Below are 12,774 nucleotides of genomic sequence, written 5' to 3'. Positions count from 1 at the left end.
TTTTAGACATTGGGATAAAAAACTCTATGTATATATGTGTTACGAATTTTGTACTTATAAAACTATATATAAAGCTTTTTACATATCTATTTAATTTTTGATGTGTCATATTCATTTTATTATAGGCAAAACTTAATTATAAAACTAAGCCTATAATTTTCATTTATATATGCTTAATATGAGTGTAATATATATATATTATTGTATCATTATAAAATATGTATTGAAAAACCTATTATTATTAAATAAAAACAATAAACAGAACCGAAGAAATGAAAAAAAAACCGGTAATACCCACCGGTGTTATTACCAACCGGTGCTAAAAGGTCCTGCGTGGTAAAATTTGGTATTACATATATGTGGCCAAATTGCTTGTGCCACATTTTCGTCATACATATATGTACATGTACTGTACTCAGAAAGCAGTACATCAAATGGAGAACAATCCACACACCAGACACCACACACATGCAATGCAATTGACTGTTTGGGCTTGTCGCCGGCCGGTACAAGCTATGCTATGTACGTATTTACATAGTCGTACTGTCATCATAGTATAAACATTTAATTAAAGGCATACGATGCGTCCTAATAACTACTGTGCATTCCCTGCTGGGCCCTGAGAAACCTCATTAAGTCAACATAAACATCGTCCTTCGCCTTCACGCTCATGATGAAATCAATGTGGCCATAGTCACCAATGTACAGCAGCTCTGGCGTGGATCTCAACTCTTTGATGGTGCGCTCAACATCTGTTACGTCAGCCAGTGCATCAAGGCCTCCATACCCCATCCATATTGGCAGTGATTCCGGTATGCTGCTTAGATCGAATGAGGGAGGATGCCGCTGGCCGTAGTGCCTTATGTTTCCCCACCATCCATAGTCATACTTTGCGAAACTGCCTTTCCTGATCACTGAATGACGGAGCAACAAAATCATTTCGGATAGAATGTCTACATAAGCCATGTGGCAAATAAGCTTGAGGAGAAACGGTTGTCCACAAAAAGCAAGATATTGAGTTGGTAATGCACAGTGCATTCAAAAGGCTTGAAAACCTGGGACTGGAAGTACATGTGGACATTGTGTTGTGACCTTGACTGGAAAATTTGAAATGATATTCCAGGATCATATGTGTAAACAAGATTAAGAATTAGAGGAGACAAAACATACTCTGGAAAAGATGCCGCAAATTTTTTGTTGATGACGGATGGGGTTCATACTCCAAATAATAGTCAATCCGAGATGAATTGAAACAACAGTTTTGACCTGGAAGTAAGGTGTAAATTATACTATATACTAACCACAACACATAAGCCAGGACATGAAAATGTTATAATCTATTAATTCATCATTTATCTATCTGATGTGATCAATTTGGGCTTTTGCATGGGCAATAATATTATAGTAGCTTTTCAATAGAGAAACATTGATAAGTTAATCCATGTGACACCATATAAGAAATGCTGAAAAAGAAAAGTAAATTTTCATCTATTGTGCCATACAACTCGAACAACATTTGCAGATTTCTAATATGGCCAGGAGCTTATTGTTTGTAGAAATATCTATTTGATATTTGGACCAAAATAAAGACAAGTTTTCATATGAAATCATGAAAGTATGCGGCCAAGTTATGGTGCAAATTAAGCGAACTATCCAAAATTAGTCATTTGTTCTATCATACTGATGAGCAAGCTTACTAGGAAATTAACTCTATGTTTTGCTCTGTAAACTAGCTACTTGCCCTGAAATGCCATATACCTGCAAGGTCCACATGCGTAGTAGCTGTTCAGCAAAAAATGCTGCCAGCTGCTTAAAGCACAGCCCCCCTTCCTAAGAAACGAAATATATTGCTCCTTCTCTACCACCAGCCTTCCTGAAGTACGCTTGGTTGTTCTTTGTGTGCAAAGTCAAAAATACAACAAGAAGTGTGCCTGACAAGCTGACACTATGCTGAAGTACTTCAACTTCACCACACAGACCACACAGTTGTACAAGCTTTAAATTGTATGATGTATCCCATCTCATGTGTCTATGAAGTAGATTATTTGCTTGTTATGCAGTATGTAAAGTTGCATGGCTCCATGACAAGTAACTACTAACTAGAGGTGAAAGTTTGAGAGGACATTAAGATAACATTTTAGGGAGAAAACAGGGAGGAAAACAGGAAGATGCAGTTTAACTAAGTTGAAAGGCCATAGGCTAAAAGTCTGCCTTTGAACTGCCTGGATGATCTGGAGTTCTGGACCCAACTTTTATGCAACTACACACGTAGAATTTATCAAAAGGTGAAGCTAAGGTGAAAGGATGTTTGTGGCAGTGTCGTCGCCTAATTGACGCTTAAGCGTCGGGGCACTCCCGGCTCGCCTTAGGGGTAAGGCGGCGCCTTGCCGCCTTATGCGCGTGCTAACGCCCCCCTCGATTCCGCCATCTCCTCGTCGCCGTCTGCTCGATTCCGCCATCTACTCACCGTAGTCTGCTCGATCTGAAAGGGGATGGCGGCGGCTGTAGATCTGGAAGAGGAGCAGTGAGGGAGGGGAGCAGAGCAGCCCGCAGTGCATAGGGAGAGAGAGAGGGAGGGGAGCAGAGCAGGGCACTGGAGAGAGAGGGGAGAAGCCACGGAGCCGTGGAGAGATGAGCTGTGGAGGACGAGCGGTGGAGAACTAGAGAGGAGCAGCGCTGGAGGGGATTTGATAGAGGAATTTCTAAGCCACGCTATGAGGGGGAGGCGCACATGGGCCGCCTGGTGGGCTAGGCCAGTCCACTTCTTACTCCTCCTTTCTTTTTCTTTTTTTCTTCATCAACTACTGCTCTAAGCTGCTGTTTAAGTTTTTATTAAATTCATAAGGCGTCGCCTCGCCTCACGCTTTAGTCGCCTAAGCGTAAGGCGGTAGTCACTCGCCACGCCTCGCCTTACCGCCTTGAAAACATTGGTTTGTGGTTTTGTGCATTTGCCGTCAACAAAACACACAGACTGGTCAAGTTCAGAATCATGCATGCATCATGCATTCATGCATGTACCTACATACCAGTGCAGCTGCAAATGAATAGGTTGGGAAACACCTTACACATGCAGCCCATCTTTTGAAATAGGAGTATAAAGTAGTGTACCATTTAAGCATGGATCATAAAGCAGAGCAAATTGGCAGAATTCAGGGTTCACTCCTCATTCATTGCAGTACAGCATATAACAATACCTCTATTACAGAGGTTATCAAGCACTTCCTTGTTTACATCACCCCTTCAGCATGCCTCTAGAAACTTAGGGAGTGTTGGGACTGCTCCACAAACTCCATCGTGGAGCAGCTCCACAAAAAACCTGGAGTTTGTGGAGCACCCCTTTAGGTGCTCTCACAACTCCACCTTTTTTTTTCTAGAGTAGAGTTTGCTAAACTTATTTGGCTAAAAAATATGGAGTCCTAAACAGCCCCATGTTTCCACTAAACGCGGAGGTTTATCAATACATTACTATGGAAACAGGAATGGTAACAAGTATAGCTTTGAATGCCATAAAAATTATTGGAATTTATGTGATGCTGCAAAACATCATAATGGTGTCTTTCATAGAATGATAGAATTCACAGACAGGTTATGCTAATACCTTTTTTGTTCCTTTTACTGTACGTCATAGCATATGATGTTCTAGTTTCTTGATTTATTGGTTAACATTGTAGTGTGGATAGTTATTTAAACATAGACAGCAGGCCCCTCGATCAATACAAAATTCAGAGTTCACTCTGACACTCAGATTTGAACCATGGACATCTCATCTTTTTTTTCCTCAAAGACATAGGAGAGCTATGTATCTTTGTGTTAGAATTAGGGTTTCATTAATGGGCTCACCCTAAACCAGGGTGGCCATATAATTATGGATACATGGGCCTCATGGGCCTAGCCTCATGGGCCTCATACACATATACTCTAACATCCCCCCGCAGTCTGAACTACCGTCGCAGCGGAGTTTACAGACTGGACACGAAAGAAAAGAAGTACAACACACGAGCCCCCCACAGACACAACTAGCCACTGGTGATGTTGAGGCTGGTGCGGAACTCGGTGAAGGTCGAGGACGGGAGACCCTTGGTGAAGATGTCGGCGAACTGGGAGGTGGTCGGGACGTGGAGGACCCGAACATCGCCGACAGCGACCCGGTCCCGGACGAAGTGTAGATCAATCTCCACGTGCTTGGTCCTCTGGTGCTGCACAGGGTTGGTGGAGAGGTACACCGCACTGACGTTGTCGCAGTAGACCAGTGCGCTCCGGGAGAGAGGGCTGTGGAGCTCGGCGAGGAGCTGACGGAGCCAGGAAGCCTCGGCCACGCCGTTGGCGACAGCACGGTACTCCGCCTCGGCACTGGAGCGGGAGACGACCGGCTGGCGCTTGGACGACCAAGACACCAGGTTGCCGCCTAAGAAGACGGCGTAGCCAGAGGTGGAGCGGCGGGTGTCCGGGTACCCGGCCCAGTCGGCGTCGGTGTAGACGACGAGCTCGGTGGAGGGCGACCGTCGGTGAAGGAGAAGACCGAAGTCGACTGTGCCGCGGAGGTACCGTAGGATCCGCTTGAGAGCGGTGAGGTGTGGCTCCCTGGGATCATGCATATGAAGGCAGATCTGCTGAACTGCATAGGTGATATCCGGCCGGGTGAAGGTGAGGTACTGAAGTGCCCCGGCAAGACTCCGATATGCAGTAGGATCTGTCACTGGTATACCCTCAGCCTCTGAGATCTTGCCCTGTGTGTCAACTGGAGTGGAGCAGGGCTTGCAGTCAGTCATCCCAGCTCTCTCCAGGATATCAAGAGTGTACTGCCGCTGGTGAAGGAGTAATCCAGCAGGGTGAGGCTGAACAGTGACCCCGAGGAAGTGATGTAGAGCACCCAGATCCTTCATGGCAAACTCCTGCTGAAGAGAGGCGATGATCCGCCGAAGGAGTGACTCAGTGGAGGCTGTGAGGACAATGTCATCAACATAGAGCAGCAGATAAGCAGTCTCAGTCCCATAGTGATAGATGAACAGAGAGGTATCTGACTTGGCCTCCACAAACCCCAGAGTCTGTAGAAAAGCAGCAAACCGATGGTTCCACGCCCGGGGGGCCTGCTTGAGGCCGTAGAGAGACTTGTTGAGCCGACACACCATGTCAGGACAAGCAGAGTCAACAAATCCCGCCGGCTGACTGCAGTAGACTGTCTCAGTAAGAACGCCATGCAGGAAGGCATTCTTGACGTCCAGCTGATGCACGGGCCACCCGCGCGTGAGAGCCAGTGAGAGCACCGTGCGGACGGTGGCCGGCTTCACCACCGGGCTGAAGGTCTCGTCGTAGTCGACACCGGGCCGCTGAGTGAAGCCCCGGAGAACCCAGCGAGCCTTGTACCGCTCAAGGGTGCCGTCAGCCCGGCGCTTGTGGGTCCAGATCCACTTGCCGGTGACGATGTTGGAGCCCGGCGGTCGTGGCACCAGATCCCATGTCTGGTTGGCGAGGAGGGCCGCGTACTCCTCTTCCATCGCGCGGCGCCAGTGAGGGTCCAGCAAGGCCTCGCGGACGGAAGAGGGTACCGGTGAGACCTGCGAGTCCCCGGGCATCGCCGCAAGAGCCCGGGGCTGCAGGGTCCCAGCCGCGTGTCGCGTCACCATCGGGTGAACATGACGCGGGTGTCGGTGAAGGAGCGGTGGGTGGTACACCGGCGTCGCGGCCCGAGTAGCTGGATGCCGCGGCGGCGGGGTCGGTGTCGCCGGCGGAGAAGACGTCGCCGGTGGCGCAGGTGACCCCGGCGGAGAGGGGGCCACCGGCGCCGCCGGAGGCAGCGGCGCCAGCCGGGCACGTCGCTGGTAGACGCGCACCGGCTGGGCGTAACGTGCCAGTGGGGCCGGAGTCGGAGACGCCGGCCCGGTGCCCACGTCGGGAGCACGTCGCTGGTAGACACGCACCGGCTGGGCGAAGCGTACCGGTGGCGAAGGTGCCGACCCGGGACCCGCGTCAGGCGCAGGGGCCGGGCCGGAAGGTGGCACCTCGGGACCCGGGCAGGGTAGAGGCCCCGAGGTGTCACGGGCGACAGGCGACGTAGCAGTACCTGCAGGAAACACCGGAAACGGTGGCTGGACCACCGGGTCAGTAGGAAACACAGAGGAGAGGTCATGCTCCGAGGTGGAAGCAGGAGTGGCAGTGGTGGAAAAGGGGAAGATCGACTCGTCGAACACCACATGGCGAGATATGAGGACTCGACGAGAGGCAAGGTCGTAGCATCGGTACCCCTTGTGATCCGGGGAGTACCCAAGGAAGACACAGAGAGTCGAACGGGGTGCTAGCTTATGAGGAGCGGTGGCGGTGGTGTTGGGATAACACGCACACCCAAAGACTCGAAGGTGATCATAGCGAGGAGGGGTACCAAAGAGAGCGTGGTGAGGTGTGGGAGCTGGACAAGCAGCGGAAGGAAGGCGGTTAAGGAGGTAAGTGGAGGTGTGCAAGCTCTCGGCCCAGAAGCGAGCAGGAAGAGAGGCCTGGAGCAGGAGAGTGCGCACGGTGTCGTTGGTGGTGCGAATCATGCGCTCAGCCTTGCCGTTTTGAGAGGATGTATACGGGCAAGACATGCGCAACTGGACACCGTGAGAGAGAAAGAAGGCACGGGAGGCGGAGTTGTCGAACTCCCGACCATTGTCACACTGGATAGCCTTGATAGTGAGGCCGAACTGAGTGGACACCCAAGCGAAAAAGTGGACAAGCGCGGGGAAAGCATCAGACTTTGCACGTAAAGGAAAAGTCCAGGAATAATGAGAATACTCATCCACCACCACAAGATAGTACTTGTATCCAGAAATACTGATGACAGGAGAGGTCCATAAGTCACAATGTACAAGGTCAAAAATGCGGGCCGCATGAGAAGAAGAACTAGAAAAAGGAAGACGAACATGTCGGCCCAGTTGGCACGCATGACACAAATGCTCATCGTGAGCCCGAGTACATCGAATATCGGAACTACGACTAAGCTGCATCAAAGCATCACGTCCAGGATGGCCGAGACGCCGGTGCCAAGTAGTGGAGGTGGTGGTGGCGAAGGCAGCTGACAAAACTGGCGAAGGAGGCGAGGCAGATGCCGGAAAGCGAAGAGTGTAAAGGGGCCCCGTGCTGTCACATCGGAGCAGAGGACGCCGGGAAGCCAAATCCTTCACAGTAAGACCAGAAGAGTCAAACTCGACAGAACAAGAATTGTCAGCTGTAAAACGACGAATAGAAAGAAGATTGTGAACCATAGAAGGAGCAACAAGAACATCAGGAAGACGAAAGGAACCATGGGGGCCAGCAGCACCCACAGAGGTGACAGGAAGACAAGACCCATTAGCGACCATAATGGACGAAGAGAGAGATGGAGAAGGAGGGCGAACAGAAGAAAGTATACCGGGGTTAGGAGGTTAGGAGTGGTGTGGTAAGTAGCCCCAGAGTCGGCGACCCACTCCGGCCCGACTGGGGGTGTCAGGGCCATGGTGCTGAAGGAGTGCGCCAAGGCCGCCTGGTCCGGTGGAGTAGCCCACGAGGGCGCGGGGAACGGGGCCGCCCACGGGGTCACTGAGGGGAACCCCGGGGGAGCACCCGCAAGCATGGCCGCCGGCGGGCGAGGCTCGCCACCGGAAGCCTGGAACGGCCACATGGAGATGCGCCCTGACCATGGGTTGTTGTAGGATGGCCAGGGTGCACCCCGTGGAGGTGGCGGCATCGTCGTGTTGCCCCCACGACCTGCTCCACGTCCCCCACCACGACGACGGCGGCCGCCCCGACCCCCCCCACCCCCGCTCGGCCCGGGGGGAAGGGGACCAAGAAGAGACGACTGTGGTGGGGTGGCGGGACGGGGCGGAGTGGCAGCGAGAGCAGTCGAGGAGGAGGACGAGGACCCCGAAGCGGAGGTGGACCCAGGCTGTAGGCCCTGAGTAAGCTCCTCCATGACAAGGTCGTCACGGACCTGCAGGAAGGTGGGGAAGGGCCGCTGCCTGGTGATCCACGTCCGGAGGTAGGAGTACCGGTCACTGAGCCCGCGGAGAACGTTGAGGACCAAGATGCGGTCCTCCACGGGCCAGCCGAGGTCGCCGAGGGAGTCCGCCATACCCTTCATCTGGCGGCAGTACTCGCTGACGGAGAGGTCTCCCTGGACGAAGGTGCGGAAGCTCGCGTCGAGCCGCAGAGCCCGGGCTTCGGCGTTGCCCAGGAACTGGCCCTCGAGCGCCAGCCAGGCCCCGCGAGCGCTCGGGGTGTTGCGGACGAGGTCGTGGAGATCCAGGGAGATCGTCCCCAGAATCCAGGAGAGGACGACGCTGTCGAGGCGAAGCCACGAGGGGGTCGGGACCGCCCCCGCGGCGTCGAGGAGGACGTGGTCGTCGAGGGCGTAGCGGCGGAGGGTGAGGACCAAGTCCCTCCAGCGAGCGTAGGAGGGCGACTCGGGCTCGAGGACGACCGGGACGAGGAGGCGTATGTTCTGGACGCCCCCTGCCTGGTAGTGGAGCTGCACCACGTGGGGGTCGGTCGGATCGTGCCAGACGACCGGAGCCGATGCCGAGGACGTTGTCCCGACGTCAGGCGAGGCCGGAAGGCCGAGGAACTGCTCCGCGTCGGCAATCTGGCGGGCCAAGGCGTCGGCCGCGTCACGCTCGCGCTCCCAAGCGAGAGCGGCCTCACGCACGCGGGCCCGGCCCTCCGCAGCTGCAGCACGAGCAGTGGCGAGAGCGGCGAGGAGGGTGGAGTCCGGACGATGCATCACGGGCGGCGGAGGCGGTGCAGGGAAGGGAGTCGTGCCCACGGCAGGAAGCCCCCTGGACAGGGCGCCCCCGGCTGTGAGGAGTGTCCTGGGCAGAGTCTCCATGTCCAGGGGCATGCCAAGCCCTGCAGCAATGGCGGCAGCAGCTCCCCGGGCGTAGGCTGCTGCGCTCGAGTCGTCGTCTGCTGCAGGCGCGCGCTCCCCTCGCGCCGCACGCGCTGCAGCCGCGAGCGCTGCCGTGTCCGCGAGCGCTGGAGCATCCGGGCGCGCGTCTGCGGCCGCGCGTGCTGCGTCCGCGCCCGCACGTGCTACGTCTGCGTGCACGTCTGCGCCCGCGCGCGCCTCTGCCGCCGCACGCGCCGCGGCTTCCGCGGCAGCCGCCGGCTCCGCGCTCGCGACGGCCGCCAGGAGGAGAGGAGGGCGGGTCGCGGCCGGCAGGGGAGGTCGGGCGGCGGCGGCGGCGGCTTGGGCCCAAGTCGGTAGGGCAGCGCCGGGAATTGCTGGAAATAGGGAGGAGGAGGAGAGGGAGGAGGGTCCCGGCCTGCCATGGCGGCGGCGGCGGCGCCCAGGCAGCTGGCCGGCCGGCGGCGGCGGCTGCTGGCCTGGAGGCGGCTGGGAAGGGGAGGAGGAGGAAAACCTAGGCTGATACCATGTTAGAATTAGGGTTTCATTAATGGGCTCACCCTAAACCAGGGTGGCCATATAATTATGGATACATGGGCCTCATGGGCCTCATACACATATACTCTAACACTTTGTATTAAGAAGCAAAAAGGGTATGAGAACACAAACAATCCCCCACTCCACCCAACATACACATGCAAACACATGCACTCAGTCAACACCAACACAACTAGGTAGAACAGAAGAGCATGCTTGGACATCTAATTTTTCTTTTACGGAGAATACAGAAAGTAACAAAAAAGATATTCCTGTGGCATTGCATACCTGTTATTGAAGATAACAGATCGTTGCAGTCCAAATGTTCATCATCACACAGCGAATCTAAAATCTGGACACCCATATCACTGCTCAAGGAGTAACTTAAAACTATTATAATCACACCCAAGGAAAAAAAAGAAGGAAAGATAGGCAAAGAAGTGTCATATGGTCATACCTCCGGAAGTTCAACTGATGGATGCCCATAGCAACAAGCATCTGTGGCAAAAGGGCACCATACGTTGATTCAGAAGTTATTGACATTTATTTGGTGGATTTGTTTTGGCATGTTATATTACCTGGTCAAGATGCATGGCAACTGCTCTAAGAACAAAACTAGCACTGATGTGATCAAGGTAAGAAATGGGACAAAGAAGCACAGCAGAGCTTATCATTTTTACTATTTCAGGCATTGTAAACGCAGCCAGACCCATGATAGTTCCCTACAAAGCCATATACTCATTAGTAATACAATGGCAAGGTTTTGACTCAATCAAACCCAGCAACAGGCTACCTGTGAATGTCCCACATATGAAATTTTGGACTGTGTAATTGTATATACATAGCTTAACATTGCCAAAACATCGTATTCAGCAAGGTCTTGCCAACTCCATTCCCAGAAAAGCTGCAAAAGTTACCACAGGATTCAGTTAAATGAACAATAAACCATAGGATCACAGCTAGAAAACACTTCATTTGCTGCTTAAATCACAATAGGCAGGCACTCTATACAATCTCATCAAAGTTATAACAAGCAGATCTGTTTTTCTTTAATGGCTTCAATCTTCCAATCACATTTTTGCAAGCAATGCAATTCGAAATGACAGAAGACTTATTGTGGATATCTCATAGTTTTTTGTACGGAGATTTTTATGGTGTAACTTCCTATGGGATTCATTTACCTTATCATGAACAGAGAGAGTAGAGTGGCCTTTACTCCAACGTGTGCCACGGACATTTCCAATCCAAACATCAAAACCATTATCAGCAAGGATATATCCAAGTGATTGTTCATTGGAGTTTATGAACCATGTATCTCCACCCTGTGCAGGATTTGAATAAAGTAACGCAATTGAAGAATGAAATGATGCCAGGGAAAAAAGGTAATCTATTAATGTAAATGAAGCTATGCAGTCCATTATCCAAAAAAAAACATCCAGAAATATCAAAGTGACCAGAATCTTGATATGAGAAGGTCTAAATAAAAAACATGCATATAGTTCTAAGGAAAAACCTGAAAAAGACCATGCTGAAGAAAAACTGGAGGTCCAGCATTATCTGGTATTCCATTTTTGCCATGTGGAATATGCTGAAGAGACAAAAGGAAGCCATCATCCGTTTGAACCTGCAACAAAGGTATGCTAAGATCCCTATGAAAAAGAGCAGCAGACTCAACAAAATTAGCAACCGAATAATTTTCAGTTACTGCTCAAACTTGTTACTTTATGAACTTAGGCAGAAAAAGGAATATGTTTGGAAATATTAAGGTTCCAGACCAATTTCGTCAAAGAAAAATAAGATAAGTTTCAATAACAATTTTTTATTTCTGATCAGTTACATATGAGATAAAAGATAACACTTGAGTCCTTTTCCCCTTGAAAAACAAATGGCCAGAAAAAAATGGTTTGCAGTTCAAGATCAGGGAAAAAAAACATGGCGTGATAGCAACAGATGTTTAACAATTCCAATGGGTTCACTTTATGGTTTAACATGACTATTAGTAATGACCCCTTTAGTTGGCACTTGGCAGGGGTACACTCCTTGTGATAAAGGTTAAAGCAATAAGCAACAGAAAACCATCAAAGGTATTTGACACAACGGAGAACTAAAAGAAGGCATTTTTGCAAGCTCATAGGAGATGAATTTGATAAACGTTTAGTTCACATGCACATAGTGGTGCCATGACAAGCCTTGTGTTCCTTGGGACCCGCCCTCAACACTCAAATTACAGAAGTATAAGCAAAGTCTGTGTGCCGTGACAAGCCTTGTGTTCCTTGGGACCAGGCCTCAACACTGAAATTACAGAAGTATAAGCAAAGTCTGTGTCTGTCAGAAAGTTTCTCCTTTGCTTGGAGTGGAAAGCAAGGAATATAGAAGCCACTTTGCTCTGATTAACCTAGAGCCGTAGACTGTAGAGAAATTACTAATGGAAGTCTCTTATCCAATTGAGACAGGCCATTAAATGTTGGCTTTGTTTTCCACTTCTCGGAAAGGGACCTGAGACACAGAGTCCAGTGGTTTTACGGCAACTCCAATTGGAACTGGAACAAATATTGACACTTCCAGTCTTCCCTCCCCGCGTCTGGTTGGGCTTATTATTCAGCGATAGATACAGCTCATTAACCATCGATAGATACAAGAACACGATTTCCAGATGGGCGATGGCTACTGAAACACCATTCCAGATGCGATCAACGATATAGAGACAAAAATCAACTCAATGCCTTGCCTTAATGCAATCAATCTAGTAAGCTAGTCATATCATACCCAATCAACCGATCCTGGCTGCGATGCTAACAATTCGGTCCCGAACAATAGAGCACAAAGTAACAAAGAATCAATTTTCGGCTGCAAGAGAGAAGAAGATCAAGAACAGGCAGCGGGGGTGGCGAACGTACGGTGTGCTCGGTGCACGGGTAGCCCTGCGGCAGGAGCAGCTGCTGGCAGAGGCCGCCGGCGGCCGCGAGCGGGGAGACGCGGCGCAGCGCGTCTGTGGCCGGGGATGCGCGGGCTCCACCGGCGAGGAAGGAGAGGAGCACGAGCACGAGGAGGCGCGGGGCCGCGGCGAGCGCTCCTCCTGGGCCCACCATGCCCACCGCTGTTTGCTTTACTCCCTCCCCTCTGAACAAGAGCGGGGGAGGGGGTTCGGATTTATGTCCGACCAGACGCGACATATAGCCCTCCGTTGGGTGCGGCTCCGGTTGAATAGTGACTTCATTGATTTCTACTCTATTCATCCTATAAATAAATATATTTTTTTGACCAGTATAATTTATATTTAACTATTCATTTTATTTAATTTTTTATACAAATAATAAAATAAATAAATTATTGTACACATATATCTAACAATAAAATAAGTCATAAAAAATAAATAATATTTA

General features: G+C 50.9%; 1 protein-coding gene across 3 annotated transcripts; it reads right to left on the bottom strand.

Annotated features, from left to right (window-relative positions):
• Nucleotides 274-12,557, bottom strand: LOC8063854 (triacylglycerol lipase 1). 3 transcript variants are annotated; one of them, XM_002459835.2, is made up of 9 exons: nucleotides 12,289-12,541; nucleotides 10,905-11,015; nucleotides 10,573-10,713; nucleotides 10,185-10,295; nucleotides 9,970-10,113; nucleotides 9,849-9,889; nucleotides 9,680-9,759; nucleotides 1,171-1,266; nucleotides 274-914 (listed from the first exon to the last, which is right to left on the bottom strand). In XM_002459835.2, the coding sequence occupies exons 1-9, from the start codon at nucleotides 12,478-12,480 to the stop codon at nucleotides 589-591; spliced, it is 1,242 nt and encodes a 413-aa protein (XP_002459880.1). In that variant the 5' UTR covers nucleotides 12,481-12,541; the 3' UTR covers nucleotides 274-588. The 3 variants fall into 3 exon arrangements, with proteins under 3 accessions (XP_002459880.1, XP_021308773.1, XP_021308772.1); XM_021453098.1 differs by lacking the exon at nucleotides 1,171-1,266 and having other exon boundaries at nucleotides 12,289-12,543; XM_021453097.1 differs by lacking the exons at nucleotides 274-914; nucleotides 1,171-1,266 and adding an exon at nucleotides 1,273-6,061 and having other exon boundaries at nucleotides 12,289-12,557.

Source organism: Sorghum bicolor, chromosome 2 (assembly GCF_000003195.3).
Source record: "Sorghum bicolor cultivar BTx623 chromosome 2, Sorghum_bicolor_NCBIv3, whole genome shotgun sequence".
Taxonomy (NCBI): Eukaryota; Viridiplantae; Streptophyta; class Magnoliopsida; order Poales; family Poaceae; genus Sorghum; species Sorghum bicolor.
The sequence above is the reverse complement of the archived record's forward strand: the minus strand, read 5'-3'. Positions and strand labels throughout refer to the sequence as shown.

Coding starts and splice junctions, on each gene's coding strand:
- LOC8063854 (XM_021453097.1), bottom strand. CDS start 12,480: ATGGTGGGCCCAGGAGGAGCGCTCGCCGCGGCCCCGCGCCTCCTCGTG. Junction 9,890..9,969: donor TTGCCATGCATCTTGACCAG/GTAATATAACAT, acceptor CTTTTGCCACAG/ATGCTTGTTGCTATGGGCAT. Junction 6,062..9,679: donor TCTGTTATCTTCAATAACAG/GTATGCAATGCC, acceptor TGTTTCCTGCAG/GTACTGCTACGTCGCCTGTC.